At 37.4% G+C, this 21933-nt stretch overlaps 1 protein-coding gene across 2 annotated transcripts; it reads right to left on the bottom strand.

Annotated features, from left to right (window-relative positions):
* Nucleotides 1–2858: 2858 nt before the first annotated feature.
* crebl2 (cAMP responsive element binding protein like 2) lies at nt 2859–12587 on the bottom strand. 2 transcript variants are annotated; one of them, XR_016091454.1, is made up of 5 exons: nt 12368–12587; nt 11213–11410; nt 9131–9275; nt 8729–8780; nt 2859–8287 (listed from the first exon to the last, which is right to left on the bottom strand). XR_016091454.1 is itself a non-coding variant. In XM_088922869.1 (5 exons), coding segments are annotated over exons 1-4 (360 nt in total). In that variant the 5' UTR covers nt 12383–12587; the 3' UTR covers nt 2859–8287; nt 8739–8778. The 2 variants fall into 2 exon arrangements, 1 of the variants encoding a protein (XP_088778995.1); XM_088922869.1 differs by having other exon boundaries at nt 8739–8780.
* Between the last annotated feature and the right edge of the window lie 9346 nt (nt 12588–21933).

Here is a 21933-nt window from a genome sequence, read left to right as displayed (position 1 = left end):
CCTAATTTAGGTACTTGGATGCACAATGAGAACAACATTAGCAGCAAGAAAATAATAAAGCTTTATCTGTATCTGCAGTCATCACCTTTCTATATACGCAATGGCATTTTATTAACTTTCATTTTGCAAAATACGTTGAATGTCTTTTTTAACTTACGGTGTATCTTAATGCAATGTTTTAAATTGTGTTTAATTTAAAATTGTCCTTTTAACATTACATTGAAGCATTGGTACAAAGTGTGTTTTGATGCAATGTAACCATATAGCAATATCATACAGATGTCAGAATGGAGATAGTGGGCTCTGTCTCCAGAGACACAGTGGCTGTGACCAGGAAGCCCTAGTTCTGCTGCTCTAGGATGTGGACAGGTGATTATGGCTTGTGAATCCCAAATCAGATACTCTGTATCAGCCTGGCCAGTACTGACATTTAAGGTAAGGAAGACTTTGACATTACTCTGGTCAACCTGGTCAAAAAGAATCCAAGGATTGTGAAAGCGCATGTGAAAGCACACCTTGGCACTGGCTTGGCTTCTCTAAGTCTGGGGATTGTTCATGAGGATTGTGTCCCCTTTCTAGCTGCCACCCAAGCTAGCTGTATCTTCTTTCTACAGAGAGACCTGAAATGTGGAGTATGTTTCAGAAGATCACGCTGTTTGTGTTTCTCCTAGTGCACCGCAGGCTTGTTGTGGGCAATGTAGATAAAGACTCATTAAACAGGGATACAGTGGGGGCAACTAATTACTAATGAATCTGTAAGTTACTTTTTGCTGAAAAGATTCATTTTCATGTGGTATCAAACATTTGGCCACAATCTAATTGATACATTATGAAAACAAAATAAGTGTATCATTTCTTGGGCCTGTATTGCAAAATGTAGGAGTAATTAGGGTGGTAAGGACTTTGTAAGCCCTGAAAAACTGAAAAGGTTGCACTCTGCATGCCACCAGTGCTGAATATGAGAAAATGAAAGGGAGAGTTTCCATAATAGCTGAATAATCTGCTATACATTTTTAACCAACTCTTAAAATTGCTTTTTTTCTCTTCCTCTGAACCAAACATATTGCTGTTGTGTTATTATTTTTTATAAAATCACTGAATATTTTAACTGCGTCAGAAACACCTACTAGTAAAATACATTTTACAACTACAGTACTTCAGAGCCTATTGTACTTAATTATGGTAAATCAGAAGATGTCAGAATGCCAAACTGTTCCAATATCAGAATAAGCAGCAACAATGTATATGCAGTGAAGATGTCAGTTTCAGTTTCTCTTTATTTCCCGTTCTAGAAGCCAGAGTTTGCAGTAGATAAATCAGTTATGAAGTAATAAATTCACCTTCAAGTAAAACTAAACAATATTTTATAATATTATTTCAATTAATGAAATATATTGATATAAATATACACAAACATAAACACAATCTGGTACACATTAAAATAAAATAGATCATGTGATTTTCTCATGTGTAGCTTTCTTCCCACTGGGCACAAGTTTATTTCCAAAAATTATGTATATAAATACATTGTACATGTATTCACAAGTTTTTGAGAAGTGGGAATTCAAATCAAGACAGAGTAGTAATGTATTGCAGAATAAAAAATTTGAATCGCAGGTAGCAGGAATCTACCACAGTGAGACTACTGCATTATATTGCACTAAATCTCCAATTACGTAGTACTTTAATGATTCTGAATTCTGCCAGATGAATGAAGCACAGGTCTAAGCCAAGTTCTGGAATTCCCATGAAGCACTGATAAGTCCAATCCAGCATCTCCACACTCTCTTGAGGTAACTACAGCGAGGTGGTTTCCAGAACAGATCCATTTTCAAGAAATCATTACACGTTTCATAATTATTCATATGCAATTATTTTAATGCAAATATGAAGAAAAAAAATATATTTTCCTTATTATTGAGTTTCCTTTTTAGCAGAAACAAGCTGATTTCAAAGTGAAAGGGGAATTTTCAAGTCAGAGCACTCAGAAGCACCTCTTCTGACAAATGCTTAAGACAATACTGTATATGCTTTTTAGAATCCCTGATTCCTGTATACAATTTAAACTGTCAAAACAACTAATTTCTAACTATATAGGAAATGTAACTGCATTGCACTTCAGTTGAAGTGTTTAGAAAGCCCTGCGTTTACCTCCAAATAGTTTTGAACATTTAAATACTTAATCATTATTTTGACAGCCTAGCACTTTCATATAAAGTAATAATGAATTGTTCTGCCACAGTAAAGCACATAAAATCCATCAAAACATGGAATAAATAAAGTTAAGTACTGTGTTAAATTTGCGAGAGGGTGATTTTGTACATTTAAGACAGCAATATTTTTCACTGTCTGCAGTAAAAGATCTAGTTATATAAAGGTCGTTATACACCCCTTGGTATTCATATTCTTACAAAATTGAGCATGCTTTTGTAGATACAAGGCCACCAAAGACCTGACAGATATTCACTTCTAAAGCATCTTGGCAAGTTTTAAAGCCCTAATAAAAACTGTCTTTTTCAAAATGGAGACGTACAGTATGAATCTGCTTATCATATTGACTAGAAACTAAAATGGAAGGCTAAACAAATGTCATAAATGCACAACGTGAGACCATTTGTTGGCTGCAATTTTTAAAAAAATCAATCAATTGTATAATAAATGACAAAGACTCTGAGATCAATGACAAAGACGAGATGTGTATTGTTAATAGACAAGTATCTATTGTTTTGATATTCTACATTCAAGACAATGAACTCAGATTAGATAGTTAGGCTTCACTGCTCACAACACCACTGTCAAACCTAACCAGCTGCCCCATGTTATGTTTTCTACAAGTAACTCATACAAAGGAGTCAAAGGAGATGCTAGACCAGCTTTAATAGCATAAACTGTGAGTTATACTAACAAAAAATAGATATTTGTAATTTAAGCAATCAGACATCATATATCTTTTTTTGGAAATGTAAAAATATAGCTTTGCCACTCACAATAAACATTACAATACTTACAATTGAACAACAGTAAGGAAAAGTAAGTCATTGAAGAGAAGGTGACATTCACAAAATTTACTCAGACATGCAATTGTTTCTAAAACTTAAACATTGATTAAAAACAGCATAACTGTCTAGACAATTCAATTCTTCCAACCCCAACCCATGGAGTCTTCAAAAATAATTTTACTTTTTCCTGCATTCGTTTCAGCCAGATATATTAACAAACAGGATGTTTTTCCAACTTTCATTTCTGAGTGTTTTTAATACAACAGAGCGGATATATTCAGCCCTGCTGAATTTCCGATAACGCTTACAATAGGGGTTGTAACTGCAATTCACATAATGTGATTAATGGAATACATTAATAAAGTATTAACAGAGTGATATAAGTGTGCTAATAATCAACATCCATGGTAGATTTACTGCACCATAATAACAAAACCATAGCCCTAGGATTATTTACAGAAGGTAACTTATTACACCTATAATACTTTATGAATGTATGAACAGTTAGCTTTTTATCTTGGGGTTCAGTGATTAGGGTTCCGGACTCAAAACTGGGAGGATGTGTGTTTATAATCCAGCTGAGATATGGCAAGTACTTCACCCATATTGCTCCAGTAAAATACCTAGCTGTATTTTGCTAGGTGCAAATTTAAATCAATTTGGATAAAAGTATCAGTCAAATTAGCATCTATTTAATTAATTTTCCAACCCCTAAACTAAAGTGTGACTTTTTTTCTAGTGCAAGCTATAATTAAAGTGCAAAACATAACCGGACACGTTTGTCGATTAATTCGACTTAGATGGAGGCTAAAAGAAGATAGCAGGTGATATTGATTGAGGTGTAACACAACTCCAAGAAATATGAAACAGCAAATGAACAAATGCCTGTTTCCTTCAAATACGACCCCACGTATAACATATAATATAATAATGTATGCATTACTGTGAAGTTTTTTTTAACCACACAGTTATAACGTGCTTAAAAAACCTCTGAACAGTGCTCACTGGGCTCATTGTGCTTTACTGGGTTCAGTTTTTACATCTGGCATCCTCTTTGGGTAAGATTGCTGCAATTGCAAAATTCTTACATTACAGAGCAGCCTGGCATGTAAAATCATTGAGACCGTCTGCAGTAGGTGCCTGTGGTAAGCCAAACAAATGGCAAGAACTCTAGGATCTGCTTCACTGTGAAGTGCATGGCACTAAAACAGGATAGAACTTTATTCAGTAAACTCAAAAAATAAGATTTTTTGTTTCAAAGCCTTCACAATGAACTATTTAACAAAACCATTTTCAATTACAGCTTAAAGAGTATTTCAGCCACTATGACTGAACTACAAGCACTCTCAGCAACAGGGCAGAAAATAGACATGAAAACACATTAATAGCTCTAAACTCAAAAGTGCATCAACATTTTACATAAACAGCTAACAAAAATTTGAACACATGAAAAAATAAATATTTCTTGCATTGCAGATTTTGTCAAAATTATATACTGTATTAGGAGAAGTCATTAAATATCACAATAATGGTATAATCGCTATACAAATACAATCTACTATTATTGAAATGTTAAAAACCATAACAGAGGAGGCGTGACTTTCAAATGTACAGGTTGCTTTTATCAAATTCTCAAACAAACGTACTTGGCAATCATGTTAAATAGGTTTCTGAAGCTCTTCACAACACAGGTATGAAGTTCAAGTTGCAGTCTAGTTAAAATTCTACTACATTCTTTCACAAAAGCTTCTTTAAGCAGTAATTGTTTTTAAAATGTCTTTTTTCACAGGTTAAATGAATAATGTCGATTTTTTTTCTATATGTTTATACTGCCTAATTTAGTGTAAATGGACATTGTCCAAAACTAAAATAATCTGTTTAGCTATGACCCATCTTTAAAGTACTCTGTATTAATGTTTATCTTGATACTCTATGTTACATTCAGGATAGCTGTGGATAAGATTAAATGCAGACAGATTTTCATATGCTCGGTTACAAATTTAACACTTTTTAACATAAACAATGGGCTAGTTAAAATGCATTGGTCTTTTAAATGAAGAGATTAAATGAAGAGATGCATTTAATTTGCCAGACAACATGCATCCCGATATGCAAGGCTATACATATCCATGTTTAGTACATGGACTGCAGTACATGTGTACTTACAGACTCAATATATATATATAGACTGATATATAACAGAAAACATCTGAAATTAGCATTAATCAGACACACATCAGTCTTTAGAAACTTATTTTAGACCCACCTTTCTAACTTAACATTCAATATAATTAGATGATAAAAATCTTCTTTTTTATGATTTCATTATAAATGATCTCTTGGTGATGCAAGGGACTTAAGTGCTAAATTCAATATTCAAATAAATATTATTGTTGTAATTGCCATTTTATATTCAGTAGTATTTAGCCAATACAGGCCAGAACTCAACTCGGGGTACACAGATGGCTTATTAAGGCCATCTGTTTAGTGCCTACACTGCATAAGAAGAGCTCTGCAGTTCACAAAGTCACAGGTCAGGTAACTTTTTTAGAGTGTCCTTTACAACTATCCACTAAAAGGAGGTCTGTCTCTAGGGAGACATGGGATTTAGATAGCCTAAGAAGTGGCATGCTGGTGCAGGAAGACCATCTCAGTATGTAAGAAGTAGAATTAGCCACAACAGGAAACAGCTGATTCTCTCTTATACTCCGGAGCAAGATCTTCAAGCAAAACACTGTGAGTGAGTTTCACTTTTCTGCAGATCCAAAGCACCACCATTTCAGCCTACTCTTTTTGTTATGAAACATAACTAGTATCTTTGATCACATAAGGGATTATAACTATACTTAGGGGAAAAGGGCTGCGGTTTTTATAATTGAGGAAAGATTTGTTTTAGTATTTGCCAGTAACAGCTTGAATCTCTGGAATGCATTGCTTGGTTCAGAGTAACAACTCTATATATGTTACAGAGCAGATTATCTTGTAAAGGATCTTTTGTTGTTTAGAATCCAGCATTGTCTCCCCATTGTCTGCCACATGTCTTTTAGTTTGCACTAAGGCTCGTCTATCTTTTCAGGAACGAGAGTAGCTTTGGACTGTAAAAAGCCTGGGTTCAGGGACTTGCAGTCTTTGCTAATAATTTGTAAACAGTAGTATACTGTATGTGTTGATTTGTTAGCTTGCAATAATGTGTAGTAAATAAATATTTGGCTTTTAAGTTTTTGCCTCCTTGTTGCTCCAGCATTTCACTGCAAAAGGGAAAGCACTGTGCCAGAGTAGCAAATAAACCATGCAAACTGCTTGGTAGGCTTACATTCCTGATAATAGAGAGCACGTAGCTATTTTGAATTTAAATTCAGTCTTCATTCACTGTTACCTTTATATAACACTCCCTATTTATAACTAACTATTAACAGCAAAAAATGGAAAAAAAAGTATTCAGATCAATAATCACTATAACAGCATATGTCTTAAATTAAGATAATGTTACAAATATATCCTCATTGTAAGGGGACATTCAAGAAGTTTTTGTTCTCATTTTCCCTAAGAAATTACATTCTATACCGTGTACGTTTTATCAACACGGCACTGATGAACTCTTATAAGATTTGTGATCTTATAAAAACAAGAAAAGGAAATAATGATCTTATAATTTATATCTAGAGGGAAAGACGGAAACAAAGTAATCTTTCTTAATTTTTAAGAAACATTTACCATGAGCAACGGTTGCACTATCTAGCTTCATGGAACCTCATTCCTCTAAAGTGCTAAATAACAGACAGGTGTGGATACAACAGGTGAATTGCAAGAAGGTGAATTAATATTGTAATCACATTTAAATGTAGTGGACTGTCTCCTGTTTGCTAGCCTTTGCTGTTTCAAAAGCACCAAACAGGAAACCATATGTAACACTTTATGCTGCAAAACTAGGTAGAATACTGGTAGGGCTGTGAGACAGTATCTTCGTCATGTCATGTCCTTCCATGCCACCTAATATTTGCCCATATCCTGTTATAACATCAGTGAAATAAGATGCATCATTCAAGTGCAAATCACATGTGCTGCTTTCTCAAACTGACCTAATTAGAGTAGGCATTAAACCCAGCAGTTTACGTTTGGGTTTTCATTTTGAGTCACAGGCAGTGTAAAACTGGTGTGTGAAATTGATTCAAAAGGCTCTGTCTTTAAAAAACATGGGGGGCTTTCCGAGAGGCGCCACTAGTGAAGAGCGCTACGATGATGTGCTTGAGCCTGTGTAATGTCTGTAGCCCATTGTGACTGGGTTTCTGCAAGCAGTACTGCACACAAATGTCTGCGTGCTGCCAAGGGTAGGTTAGGGGCTTTCTCAGCTCTCACTGACACAAGAATGTAGCATGCAGGTACTGTCGGTGAGGGGTGCACCTCTCCACCTGTTGGCATTGAATCTCTGTTGCCCATGTGTTAAAAGACAAATGTTGGTATGCAGATTGGAGGGGCCAACCTAGACTTCCTCATTCTCCCCTTGTGGAGTTCATAACTGCAAGCCAAGATGTCAAAAGTACACAATGGGCTGTTCTAGATCATGGGACAATGACTAAATTGATCTGCAATTCTAAAGTTTTTAATGAAAAATATGAGAATTGCCCTGTTTCATCTAAAATAAAATGTATTATTCAGAAACATTGTTTCAAGGTATCCTTATCCTTATTCCAGAGTTTCTTTAGTGAAAGCTGCAAGTTCTTAAACTTTCTTCCTGCCAATGCCACATGCACAAATACTACAAAGATGTACACCATCTTATATGCGTGTGCTTATAAAATGTTTTGTCTTAATAGCTGTATAACCATATTGAACTTTTATGAGACAGCATGTATGCATCTGTGTGAGAGGCAGGGGAAAGGGATTCCCCTATATGAGTAAGCGAATATTACAGACACTGCCTGAGCACAGATTGAGCACTATGATCATGTGTTCATTTCAAGGACATGCCACTAGCCAACTCTGACCAGGATTCCCCAAGCGGCACTTCACAGCTTTCTAAATGCCACTTTGTGTAGGGTACGATTAGTAGGACTGGGCTCTCCTAGCAACACAGCAACCCCTGCAGCCTTGCAGGCACTTGGTGGTGGCCTTGGGCTGTGGGTAAGAAACACACCTCTCCTGTAATTGGCGCTGAAGATCTGGTTTCAACACAGACGTGCTGCCTGTGACGTGTAGAAAGATGATCGGTTTGCAGGTGGATGGGTCAGAGGTGTCTTCCTACATTTCCTCACTTTCAACTGTTTCGTCGCAGAGTTTGTTGCTGAGAGCTGAAAAACACACAACCAGCTGTTCTAAATTGGGTGATTGTGGCAAAAATGATCAGCGATTCTATTTTTTTAAAATAATGCTTAAACAACTACTGAAAAAAATTTGCAGGGAAGAACTGCGCATCCTGACACAACTTACTGGTCAGCTTCGATGAAGATACAAGCCAAGTTTCCAAAAGGAACAGAGTTCCTCTTCAAGGGTGACTTGTATACATTAGTAAGCCTAGTATCACGGAATGATTAAAGCCTGTTCAAATATTCAGAGCACTTCACAATACCTTTCATTAAAGTAAGACATACTAAACAGAGGACATTGGTTTCCAGCCACACTTTTTAGCATTAGTTGCTTATTTTAATATCAAATACAACCCCACTAACAGGTTTAGGTGCTTGTCCGCTCCATGCTGCATTATGACAAATTTGTAGTAAGTAAATACGCACACGAGCTCACCATCGCAGGGCTGTCCGAATATGACTATATAGGTTCTTCACTCTGGAAAAAAAAAATAATCAAAAGCAGAGTAGTTTCAAAATCTTTAAAAAAAATGCAATTAGTTTAGATCTAAATGCTTTTTTTCTAAATGGTGTTTAGCAGTCTATGCACATTTTATATCTTATATCCCACACCATTCTTTGCCTTCTCTGTATCTTTCCTCACCTTTATCCAATGTATGAAGATACATTGGATAAAGGTAGAAGGTAATTAATACACAATATTAGAGGTCAGAGTCCAGTGCTCTTCGTAGTTTCCCTGTAAAATAAAGTAAAAGACATTTTCCTGTCCGGGTCTTCATATAATGCTAAACGAAATGACTGCTTGCAATAGTCTGCATAGACACTTACATTGTCCACAGCTGGCTGTGTTATTCTTGCCATTCTTGATGGTCTTGCTGCTGCTTTGTGAGGTCTTATGCTCGTCCCCTGTCAGCAAAGCCTTGATTTCAGAAGGAATCTTTCCTTGATCCATTGCTGAGCACCACTGCTTGTACTGAAACAAACATGAAAAGCTGACTGAAAAAATGCCCCTGACCCACATACAGTATACATGGTCAACACAGCACATTGGTGTATGGTTGTAACCATCACACTGCGAGATTAACATACAACAGGAGTTCAACCTCATAAAACACCTGTAAAGCAACATGGCACTTCCCCAATGTTTTTTTTTGCCAACCCAATGATCCAGAATGAAAGTGACATATAAATAAAGATAAACTTAATGAGTCCTTAGAACCCAAGAGTTTGCTTTTGTAGTTACTGCAAAGAACACAGAACAGCCAACGAGTGAGATATACACAAGTATCTGATCCCTTTGATCCTTAAGTGCTACAATACTGAATAGATCATGACTCAGAAAAGCTTTACTTATTTATTTTGCTTGTATTTCTAAACTTTGTTCTTATAAAAATACAGCATAAAGAAAGCAGCCACTGTCAAATCCTGACCCTCTAATATTGTTTGTCTGGAAACCCTAGGAGATCTTAAGCCATGCCTTGCTCTGGTTTATAGCATTAAATAAAAGAATCTAGATACAACGTGGACACCTGGCTATTGTCAACATTTCCAGCTTCAAACCAAGGAGAAGTTTGCCGAGATGTAAGGGTCCCAGATTCAGTGATCAAAGCAATTATTAAATTGCCTTATTAAAGTCCTGGGTAAATAATTAAGTGTCAATCAACAGTCAAGGAACACAGGGAGCAAGAAGGGGAACGAGAGAAGAAAAATCAGAGACTACTCGAGAATAGAAAAAGACGAGAGGAAGAAAGAGAAGAGGGAAGGAGAGAGCTCCTGGTTCCAGTTCACCTGGAAAGATCAGATAGGAGTTGAATACTTGTACCTTGGTAAAAGAGTTTGCTATTCTGTGGTTTTAAGGGAACTTTGATTTGCTGTGTAAAGAATCCCTCGGTTAACAACGGTTTCTCCTAGTTAGTGAGTGCATTTATAGAACAGAAATATAGATCTCAAAGCTCATTCTTAGTTACAAAACACTGGCTACCTTACTCCATACTTGAAGTGAACATCTAATAATAGACACACTGTATCAACCACTCTGGTTCCAGCACACTGATTGATCTGTTGTTCAGAAAATTTCCAAAACAACTGTAGGAGGCAGAGCCTCATTTTACTTCTAACCAATCTAACATACTTTCCCATTCTTTCCTTCCACTGTCTGGGTTCCGGCCAGTTGACCTCTGACACTACACCCAGGATACCAGTCCCAGGAAGAGTCTTCAAGATCTTTAGTAACATGCTCAGATTTTAGACCACATAAATCACTCTCTGATTTGTGGCCTCCATATGAAAAAAAATCTATATAATAACTAAACTACAACATGAGCTTTGCCTTTTATGCATCAGTAGATAACCCTAGAGAGGACCCTGCCGTCTCTGGAGAGGAGGCAACTTCTGGGACAGGGATTTATTTTCTGTCTTGGAGAGTTTTAGTTTTGCTCTCTTCCATGCACAATGGTCTACTACAGCAGTATATAAAACATTTATTATACAATAGTCTGTGAAGCACTCTTTATATTTACTACAACAAATAAAGACTGACTAACATGACCTTTGCTTCCACTATTGATTATTGAGATTTATTTATTTATTTTTATTAAAATATGTGGGTAAATGGCTATTCTGATTCCTAAAAACACTCTACGAATGTCACTGATCTAATTTTGTTATCACTACGCTGCCTGATCTAGCAGATTCTCCATAATATCAGTGTTTCTGAAGAAATTACACATACTACAGTCTAAGTTCACAGTCAACCCCTTCTAAGGCCATTCATTTGATCTATTCCCTGTTGTATGGTTGTGCACGTCACTGAAATAACTCCAGATTAAAGTGGCTTCGTGTGTGATCACAAAACACAGCCTGGTAGCCTAAGCTTGTTTTTACACAATCCCACTGTTTTAGATGGCCTACCATCTCCAGCTCCTCCCGCAATGCACAGATGGCTCTCTCCTTGCTGGAGACCAGCTCTTCCAAGTACTGGTATCTGAGCTTCTTCCGGGCCCGGCACTCCCTTGCACTCTGCCGGCTCCTCTCCAGCTTAGCCTTCAGGTCGATCTTGGCTGGCTTGCGGCCACGCTTGCCTGGTTTCTTCACTTTGCCTCCCACCATCTGCAAGAATACAAGGCCATCGGTCACCAAGGCCTCACTTCATGGCAGTCTTATAAATTCAACATACTGTAAGTTCTTACACTGTGCCTATTGTGCACAGAATTCCCAGGCTCCCAGTGGACAAATGGTGAAAACGACATAGAGGTTCCTGTTTGTCTGTCAATCCCAAAAGTCATACGCTTGCATGTATTTTCTTTTAACCTCTAGAAATGCTGCATGTGCTTATGCAACATGCCTGTTTTGTTCCAAATTCACATACAAATTTTGAAACCGCTCCTTCTTCTTTCACTTTCCCCTTGCCTGAGAACCTCCCGCCACACGAATGGAAAAAGCATTTCAAAGCAATTGAAAAACATTTTTTTCAAATAACACTAGATATTTGTTTAGTGGACAACAAGCCACAAGGGGTGCTCCTGTGAATATAATGTTGCACTACAGTGACTTGTCTTGTAAAATCACAATAATAATGTGGAATAAAGGTTATCATTAGACTTTCTTGTACGACTGTAATGTGAATTGCGTAGGAAAAAGGAAAACTGATGAGGATGGAGTTTAGAGGGACACTTTGGCTTTTGAGCTGTAAGTAAAACTTTACGTTGTTCCCATTTTTTTTTACAATTTTAAGTGTGACAACACAAGTACTGTACACAGTACTGAATAAATCGAAATAAAACGTAGTACCATCATTTACATATATCACTACAGGTCTACGGAATTCCTTTTTTATATCTATAAATATCAGTACAGTCATAAAAATCAGACGACAATATTCTCAGTATTAGGAAACTGAAATCAACTTAAATATTCGGATGATTAAATTAAGCCATGTTTGGTTAATCATTCTGACTGTCTCTCGAAAGACAAATCACACACATCGTACAGTGCAACGTAAAACAAACTGGCTGATACTGTAACTGAGGAATAACTCAGCTTCTGAAATGAAGAAAAGTTCCTTACCTTGCTGTCATCCATTTTGGACCGTCCAAGCTACTGAATTTCCTTAAACAGAAGATAAACGATCTATTTTAAATTTACAAAGACGTGGCAAAATAAGCCAGTAATAAATCAATGACACGGGTCAATGCAAAATAATGAACGTTGCGAAAAATATGAGTATTTTTACGTGAAAACATCAACTCTTCGCATTGTTTACTTCTACTCTCCTGCTTCCTGTTACAATTGCTTCAAAACAGCTGATCCACCCACCTTTGGAATGATGGGAGTTGATGTTCTTTCTCCGAATGGACGACGGTCCATCTTAAAGCTAAAACTGACCTACAAAGACTACAACACCCAGATATCCGCACATCGGAAAAACACTACCTTCGTCCGGTTTACGTTTTGAAAACGTCACAGTTAAGTTTTATCACTCTAAAGCTGGTCAGAAAGTGCAAATAGCGTGGATCAAAATTTAGTTTTTTTATTGCAGTATTTATAAAAATATCAAGTAAATAAGAAAAAATATAAATAAGAATGTAAAAGTATTTCCATATAAGTATCGTATAATATATGTTTTTTTTATTTACCCCTCAGTACGTTGATATTGAGGGTTTATGGTTTACAAAATAATAAAAAGAACATATATTTAAAAAATAAAAAAATACCTTTCACACATAGATAACAGACAAAAACAATGGAACCCAATGCAATGAAAAATCACATTAAACGCAGCTGAGTTACTACATTCATCCTGTACAGTCTGTTTGCACCATGGCATAATGCCTGTAATTCTACAGGAGAGACACAGTTATTCAATGGGAAAGTCAGTTAGGTCGTTCCTGGTTGAAGGAGGTCAAAAATGCTGTCTCAGGCAGCAACATGGGGTGAACACAATCCATCAGTGCCTTAAAGTAATTAGCAGCAATTAGCATTGACCTTGACCTTCTAAGGGAATGAGTGCATTCAAACCATACCCGGACAATGTGCCCCACAACATTACGGAAACTCCAGAAACCTTCACTTTTGAAACCAAGTGCTCAGAAATACATTGTTCTTTATGCTGTCACAGTGCTTGAAGTAGAAAAAAAGGAAGCGCTGTTACTTAATGCTGGTAAAATATTTGATAGAAACAGGCCTCTTTGTTAGTTTACCGCCTGTTAAACTAGCGCAGTTCAAGTTCAGCTGGTTTGAGCTACATGTGCGCTCACCCATTTGCTGAGAATGTGGTGAAGGATGATTAATCTGACCACTTCACACTTCTGCTCTGCTCGGTAGTGCATTGTCTATTTGCACTACTGGATTTGCATAGTCAAATGTGATGAGTGATTTGTGCACTGCAACCCAGCTACTGTATCTTATTCTGCTCTGTCAAGTTCTCAATAGATGGGTATTGATGAAGCTGTCCGCTCATGCCCCTGGTTGAAACGTACAGCCAGCTTAACTGCAGTTGTTCATCTGTTTTGCCTTGCACTTCAAATCAAAGCACCGATATTTATGATCCTGAAGTAAGTGCTTCGGCCCACTGTTGCTGATGAAGTCATCATCGTGGACAGTGTTGTTCGTTAAACATCACCAGCATGTTGAGCTGTCTTGGTCACTGAAGCTCCTGTCAAAGACAACCTAACGATCATTACTCTTTCAAAGCCCCCGAGTTCTCCACTGACTTTGTGACCTTAAGCATTCTAGGATGTTATTTGTTTAATTATTGCATGAGCCAAATCTGTATGGAGGCCCTTGCTTTCAATATACTCATTGTTCATCATTTACCCAGATAATTCCATTTTTGTCCATTATCTGTATGTACTTCATGCCTGGGGAATTTTGGAAAGGTGATGCTGGGGTAAATGGACTGTATTAGAGCACTATGGGTCATTGAAAACAATGTAATCCAAAACTATCTAGTCCTGATCATGAGTACCAGTGCATTTGAAGATTTTCTCAACTTTTTAAAGCAGTAGCTTAAAGTTATTAACACTTCAGGATCGAATATGACCTTTCAGGATTGGATGTCCCTGGTGTATTCAGTGATTTATAACACTGTTTATAGCTGTTTATAGCTTTTACTCTGTGTTCAAGTATCTCTTGTGCAAAACTAGCATGGAACCTTTTGCAATAAAAGAGCTCCAGCAAACTATCCTGTTTTCTTCTGATCACAAATGAGTACTTGTAAATGCCATAGTTGAAGCCAGAAAAGCAGAAAAAAATGAAGCAGCAGCTTTGACCGGCACCTACTGGAAGAGACATAACCGGTAGCAGGAGAGGAGCACTAGGACCAGTAGAAATAGCTGTCAGACCTGGCAACAAGGGTACTCTCAGTTTCACAACCACTTGTGTGAATCCCACTGAAGAAACAGGACCTGTGTGTAACTACACCACCTGGCTGTAGTTGACCTCTGGGTGTCCTTAAGAAAGACAAGCCATTCCAGCAAGTCTACTGAATGACGCTGCCTGTTGCAGCCACCTGGATAGATAGTGGTATCAACAGTGGACACTCCCAGACAGCTGTGAGTCAACCCCTCAGGTGAAGCACGTCCTGCTATATCTCTGTGGTTATCACTTCCAGGCAGAGACCACCTCCTTCTGCTGTCTTCTTTTTAGGAGCTTGAGGTGTAGGTTTGCTCAGCAACTAGAGGCCACCACTTTGGGATGGAGCACTGCACTGGAGTTTTAACAAACATAAAGGAGTATGCTTTCTTACATAGTCTGTCCAGACTGCAAGGTGGATGCTGGTGAGCTGGCACTAAATGTGGGTGATGCAAACCTTAGGCTAGCGCTGGAAAAAGAAGCCACAGAAAGGAGGACATATCGAAACTCTCTGACCCCTTATTCATTATCATTAAAAAGATCGGTGGCTCTTAATGACCTCATGTTGCATCAAGACAGAAGTGCTGCGGCCTGTAACAGTACTGACTATTGTACAACTAATGGAATGGGCCAGACATGGGAAAGAGACACTGGCAGCTGCTACATTTGTGAGAACTAAAAAGGGTGCAATTGTAGGGTGTTCTTCGAACCCAGCTTTATGTGAGTTCTACCTCCAAATCCTGTTCTGCTGAATGGGCTGTCACTAGGATGTCGGTCATTTCTGAAGAATCTGTAATGTTTTTGTGGGACAGAGAAGTTCCAGTAACCACTCTAAAGCACCCAGGCCGCAGTGCCAGATGGAAACAAAAACATCAGGGTGGACGTCTTTGGGACCTTCCTACATATGACTACATACAGAAGTAGGCAAATGATTCATTTACTTGGTCTTTGACTATTTCAGCAAGTGGCCCTGTAGACTTCCAGGCTAAAGTGCCCCAACTGTGACAAAGTACAATACTGAAATATGAATTAATGATCGATCCTATAATATCCTCTCTAGGTAGAGAGTTGGCCCAGTCTGATAAACTCTGGTGTACCTGCCATCTGGGAGTCAGCTGAGTACAGACCTCCAGGATACAGCTGGTCATGAGACATTATCCACCATTTTGTTTGTGAGCGCAGGCCTCTGCCAGAGGATAGACAGACAGGACTACGAATTGCACTTCAGGACCTTTTGTTTCTGAAGAGTGGTTGAGTACTAGACTCTCACCTTAAAAGGTGTCTCCCAAACTACTGCTGCTGTTGGAGAGGCCATGCACAGCTTTGGAAGTGCTCATGGAGTACCATCTGCAGCTTGTGGTGCAGCACTGTGACTGGCTTTCACCTTACCTGGAAGGTGCTTTGTCTGTACTTCCAGAACTGAAGAGTAGAAGTGGACAGATCTGGGATGAGGATACCTGAGGATAAGGGGGCATTAGAGGAGTCCCCTAAGAATTTCTGATTCTGAAATATGAAGGAATAAACAAACAATGGTTTGTTTAAAATATATATACAGTATACTGTATAAGTGTTTCAGGTGGGTAGCTGCGTCAGCATGCGTAGGCTGCAAAGGAACAAGTAAAAGGTTTATTCCATGCTGAAAAAAAAAGAAGAAAGAAAACACAGCGTTTCGGTTGTGGAGCCTTCTTCAGGTGTATAAGTGGTATAAGTGTATTCACTGTATAAGTGGTTTGTTTTCCTAAAGCGGTTGCTGCTTTGATTTGTTAATGCGTTGCATGTGGGCATTGTGTCACTTTTTTTTAAATCTCAGTGAATTACATGAAAGTATGTGTTGCATGTATAACCTTCAAATTCCGAAACTAGATCCTTGTTGTCCTTGTTGCTGTTTCAAGGGGAGAGTGCATCTGTGAGTATAAATAGCTTGGCAGCATGCATAATGAAGACGTGGCCCTGAACTGTGTCATTTAACTGTCTGTTAGTTCCAGGGGTAAAACAGTAAGATCTTGGCAATAGATCAGGAAGAAGAAACTTATATTCAGACTCCCTCTTGCTCTGTTTTTCATAACAAGTTTTAGCTCTTTCAAATAACCTTCAGGATACTCAAAAATAAATCCATTCAGAATTAGCCAAAATATTTAGTACACCCTTTGCAAACAGTGATATTTGCTCAAATTCGGTCCTTATCTAAACACCCAGAATCCCTTACTGTGATTACGGTAAAATGCGGCTACAGCTCTGTAGTGCACATTGTTTTTGGTTGATTTTATTTGACATATTGATATTCTTTCAAAGAATGAGATTACTGGAATAATACAGACTTTTGTCACTGACCAGCTTTAGCTAGAAATGTAGTTTCAGTTTATATTAATTGGATGGTGTATCAGATAAAAATTAAAGTTATCAAATCAAAGTCAGTCAGTGTTGCTTACACAAGCCGTGGTGTATAAAGAAAAACAAAAATGAAGAAAAAAAGTTGTGTTATTCAGTCTGAACAACCGTGTTAAGGCAAGTGCAGACACAAATTCTACATCACGTTTTCAGACAGATCATATGATGCTGACTAAAGTGGCTTCTGAAGTTGCTTAAGTATAAGGTATAGCCTTCATCATGACCAAAAGAAATACCAAGGTGAATAAAAAGCTAAAGCCGTGTGTGATCATAGGAAATTTCCATCTCTTGTGAAGTGTGTAATTTTAAAAAATAATGGGGTAAAGTGAGGGGGTTAATGATATCTACGAAGGATAAAATAAATGGCATGTTGTAGCTGTGAATATGATTTTCAATGTACAGTCAGAAAGAACTGAGAGCAATATTAAGTAAAATTTAAAAAAAAACACAAATTGGATGTAAAATAGCCTTTATTCATATACTCACAGATGTTTGTACAGTATGCTATATGAGATGTTTACTTATAGCTCCAAATGTCTAAGAATAAAAGTGTGTTTTGTAGCTTTTGAAATGCTGCTATGAAAGTCTCAGTATTTTGAGTTGTGATTGTCCTTGATTTTCTAAACTCTTTCTTTGTTGTGAATGACCAGCATTATGTGACAATCTCAGTTCTATCTGAAATATGCTAAGCATAAAAGAGGTCAGACTATTTCCCATAACAACTGATTGCTTTAAAAACACCAGTGAACGCTCCAACAAGAAATTAGTTATTGTTTATAGTCCTATCTAAGAAATTAAGTATATTTATCAATGTAATTCTTAATACCTTTCAATCATAGCATTGCTTTTAAAAAATGCTTTTATGAGTCATAAAGAAATGAATATTCCTGGTACATAAAATGTGCCAATATGCAAGGCAGATTTTCTGTAATGTACATTGAGACATATACAGTGCTTTCAAAATGATATCTCAAATGATATTTCATCCTGCTGAATTAGAAATCCAGTTTTCACATTTGCTTGGTAGTGCTTTGACAAGTCATAATTAGGGCCTCTGCAATAAAAGTGGCTCATGTGATTATGGAAAGAATCCTAAATAACCCCCGCTTGAGTCTGCTAAAGACCTAAAACTGAAATGAAAATGAACCTTTCCGCAATCCAGTGACCCAAAGCACAACAGCCAAAGCAACAGCTGAGTGGCTTAACAAGAACAAAGTGGCCCAGACAAAGTCCTGACTTTAATCTGATACAAACATCTGTGACAAGACTTGAAAATTGCTGTCCAGCAATCCATAACCATCTTGACAGAGCTTGAGCAAGTTTGCAAAGAACTACGTGTTAACATTTCACCACCCCAGTATGCAAACATGGTAGAGACCTATTCAATAGGACTCACAGCTGTAACTGCTGCCAAAGGTTCTTCCACTCAGTATTGAAGTATTGACTTGTTAGGGGGAAGGTTAATACTTATGCGATCAACATACACTATTTTAGTTTCTAGTCACATTGAGCTTCTTTCACCATACCTGAGCATGAAAAAAATTGAATTCTCAGTGTGAGCATTTAAAATGATGCAATGACGTAATGCAACAAAATGGTACATCATATGGAAGTGATTAATACTTTTTCAAGTCTCTGTATTCAATAGAAAAATAAAATGTTCTCGTTTTTTCCATATTAGGATCAGTAAAAGGCAATAGATCTATTTTGTTTTTGGTTATGTAACTTACTGTATGAATGTTTACATTTGTGACAGGCAACCAAGACAGCCTTTCAAAACAACATTTTCTGTAACTACTTTAGATATTTCTTGTTAATATATCAATGTTTTTTTCTGAACACTGAACAATCAGGCCAGCTGATTTGCTAACATTTGCGTCATTCTAGTTATTATATTATCTGGATAACCTTGAGCATTATTGTTTGCTGTATAACTGTCACCATAGCTACCAATAAAATGAATCACTCTCTTCCACTGTAGTCACCTTGTATAACAAAATAGGCAAATTAAAAAGGTAGGTTAAAATTACAGTTTCATTAATGTTTTAGCATCAAACAGGCTCTTCATATAATTCAATTCCAGGATAGTCTTTTCTAAAAACAACACTTTTAATCATCGAACTGCTCAATACCTAGGCCTGTGCATTCCAGAACACAGAGCCCTGTAAATGACTGACATTCTCAGGAGTGTGTAGGCCTTCCTTATATTCTTCCAGGAGAGGCTCCAGGTTTGAACCTTTCCAGGAATAAGCTGCTTTCTAATAGTCAATAGATGTTTATAAGCAGAGAAATAGTTATTGTTTGTTATTTTGTTTGTTTTGTATTTTATTATTATTTTTATATGGCAGCTCTTGTGTTTCTTATTTTATTTGTTTTCTCACATGTTAGAGGTCTTATAGGGCTTCAAGTATGAGAGAAGTGATATTTTCAAAAAGTTTATAATAAATCATGTAAGACGTTTTCTTGGGTCATCCACTTATCTGCAGCTCCTGGACCAACAACCCTAATGGCACACATTTCCAGCCCCTGTCCCAAGCTTTACCAGAACTGTATCCCTGAGCTGTACGCACTGAACAGTTCAGCAGCCTTCCAAAGGATAACTTTTCTGTGACCTTTTTTCCTTCATACCTGCTGAATGGAGCTTGCATAAGCTTGATCCAGAAAGCTTCTGAGGTAAACAAACATGCAAGAATGAAAGTGAAACAGTATAGATGTAGATTCAGATCTTTGATCATTTATAGATGTGCTGGGGGGACTGAGGGACGAGAGGAACATAAGAAAAAGGAGAACAAATGAAAATGAGATTAAGAAAATGGGCAGGTGAGAGTAAGAAAAGGGGTTATATGAGTTGGTTATCTGCCGAAGCAGTACAAAGCATATCCCCCATCAATGGGGATATTGACAAGGAATATTCTTCTCATTTCACTGACAGGGCCCTCTCCCAAGCCACAAACAGAGCTTGAAACATCAATGCAATGAGGAATTCCTGCACCCAGAGCCACATTCCCCAAGCCATTCCTTGCCACCTCAAAACCCTTCCTATTCCTAAGATCATCAAACACAAGTTCTCCATTTTATTGGGTGAAACCTCATCTAGAATTTTCATTCCAAAGAATTTCCACCCAGTGTTCCAAAGGATCCAGAGCCAAGATAATTCAAAGGCCATTCTGGAATGATATTTTATTCGAAGGAGGTACAGAGTTGAAGAAAGGGGATTGCTGAGATCACATGTTCTGCAGAGACATGTTAATTTTTGAGGAACTATAAACTATAGGATTTGTATTGGTAATAGTATGAGCAGATTGTACTATGAGCACAGAGCGAAAGAAAAGAATACGAGTTTGGAAGATACTGAACCTTTTCAGAATGAAAAACACATTTGATGCCCAAGCTAGTAAACAAGGCAGTGCAGTACAATGAGTGGCTTTCAGAAATGTTATAGGCATCTAGATTCAAACATTTGGCACAAGAACAACAGGCTGTTATTGTTATTGGTACAGTAGTAAAGTCAGAGGTAGTGAATCAGTGGGAGGATCATGTGAAATTCATGAAATGCTTTAGGCTTTTATGTGAACCGTCCAGTAAGTTTGCCTTGTTTAATGACTATCCCTGCACTGTGGTGCACTGGTGTTGTACTAGATGTTAGATAGGAATGAGACTGAATCTCCTGCTATGGTTGTAATCTGGGACACTCACGTGCTTCCTTTGTCCTACACCTGAAAATATGCTTGCAGTAAACCTACAGATCATCAACATCATTAACATGTCAGTAGTGCTTGTTGCAGCTCACAATTGATTTCACAAACATGTGTATTTAAATGTATCAGTAGAAAGTAGGTACTACAGCCAGTGTATAGTTTGCCATTTACTGATATTTATATGAATTTATACAGGCTGTGTTGTGTTTTGTTAACAAGAAGTTCTGCAGTATTTGGTTCTACTTTTCATTTGAAGTATTTGATAGCTCACTCAGTATTGTAGGGGTAGATCTAACCACACTGTATACAGTTACTGTATATGTTAGTGGACCTTGAAAGTTTCTTTTCAAGAAAATTCCTTCCTTAGGAAGGTATGAGTTTCACACGTATGCAGCGTGATCAAATAACATATCAGCTAGACAGAGGTTGCCCTTACTATTTAGAAAGGTGATCTCTTCCAGATGAGCAGCTCAGACCTTCCACCTGCTATTATGTCATCTCTTTCATAAAGGCTTGTGTTACAAGGGATGTTTCCTATATTAACTATCTCCAAAAGTTGATCAACAAATGGAAGAGGACTTAAAAAATCAAACTTAACACTAGTTTCTGGTTTATTTGTGTAGAAAGCCCATTCTTGATAATAGCAGGCACTGTTGATCTTCTCTTATGTAATTAAAATGCTTCAGGAGAATTTGTGGTATAGTCACAAGCTATTATAATGTATCAATGTCTTAAACTATTTCCTTCAGATAGAGCCACTATATGCACAGCTGTATGTATGAATAGTCTATTAAAGAAAGATGTTACAATCTTCTGAAATACTGTACTGTATATGAGATAACTGATAACAGCATAAGGTCTAACAACTCTTAAATTGGATCAAAATTCACAAAATGAAATATAAGTAGGCTTTATGCTTTCTATACTCTGTGCTTCAGTCAGCATCCTTGCTCTTTATTACTGGTGTTCCTGCTGTGCGTTATCCCTCTGCAGTAAAGAGCTACAGCTGCATCAGCTGCTGCCAATTCCTGGTATAGAGGAGGCCCAAAGTTGTATCCCTCTGCAGCTCTTTTTTCATGGTACCTACCATCTATCTAAAAATATTAATATTAATAATCACAAAATAAGATGTTCTGAAATGATAGTTAATGGTGCTATTCTTGTTTGAATCTGTTTTGATCTTCCAAAATATGA

The sequence above is a fragment of the Atractosteus spatula genome, chromosome 8 (genome assembly GCF_055471065.1).
Source record: "Atractosteus spatula isolate fAtrSpa1 chromosome 8, fAtrSpa1.hap1, whole genome shotgun sequence".
Classification (NCBI taxonomy): domain Eukaryota; kingdom Metazoa; phylum Chordata; class Actinopteri; order Semionotiformes; family Lepisosteidae; genus Atractosteus; species Atractosteus spatula.
The sequence above is the reverse complement of the archived record's forward strand: the minus strand, read 5'-3'. Positions and strand labels throughout refer to the sequence as shown.

Excerpts from the sequence above, each read along its gene's own strand:
- crebl2 (XM_088922869.1), bottom strand. Across the intron at positions 9,276-11,212 it reads TGCGGGAGGAGCTGGAGATG|TACAAGCAGTGGTGCTCAGC; the intron begins GTAGGCCATCTA and ends TGTTTGTTTCAG.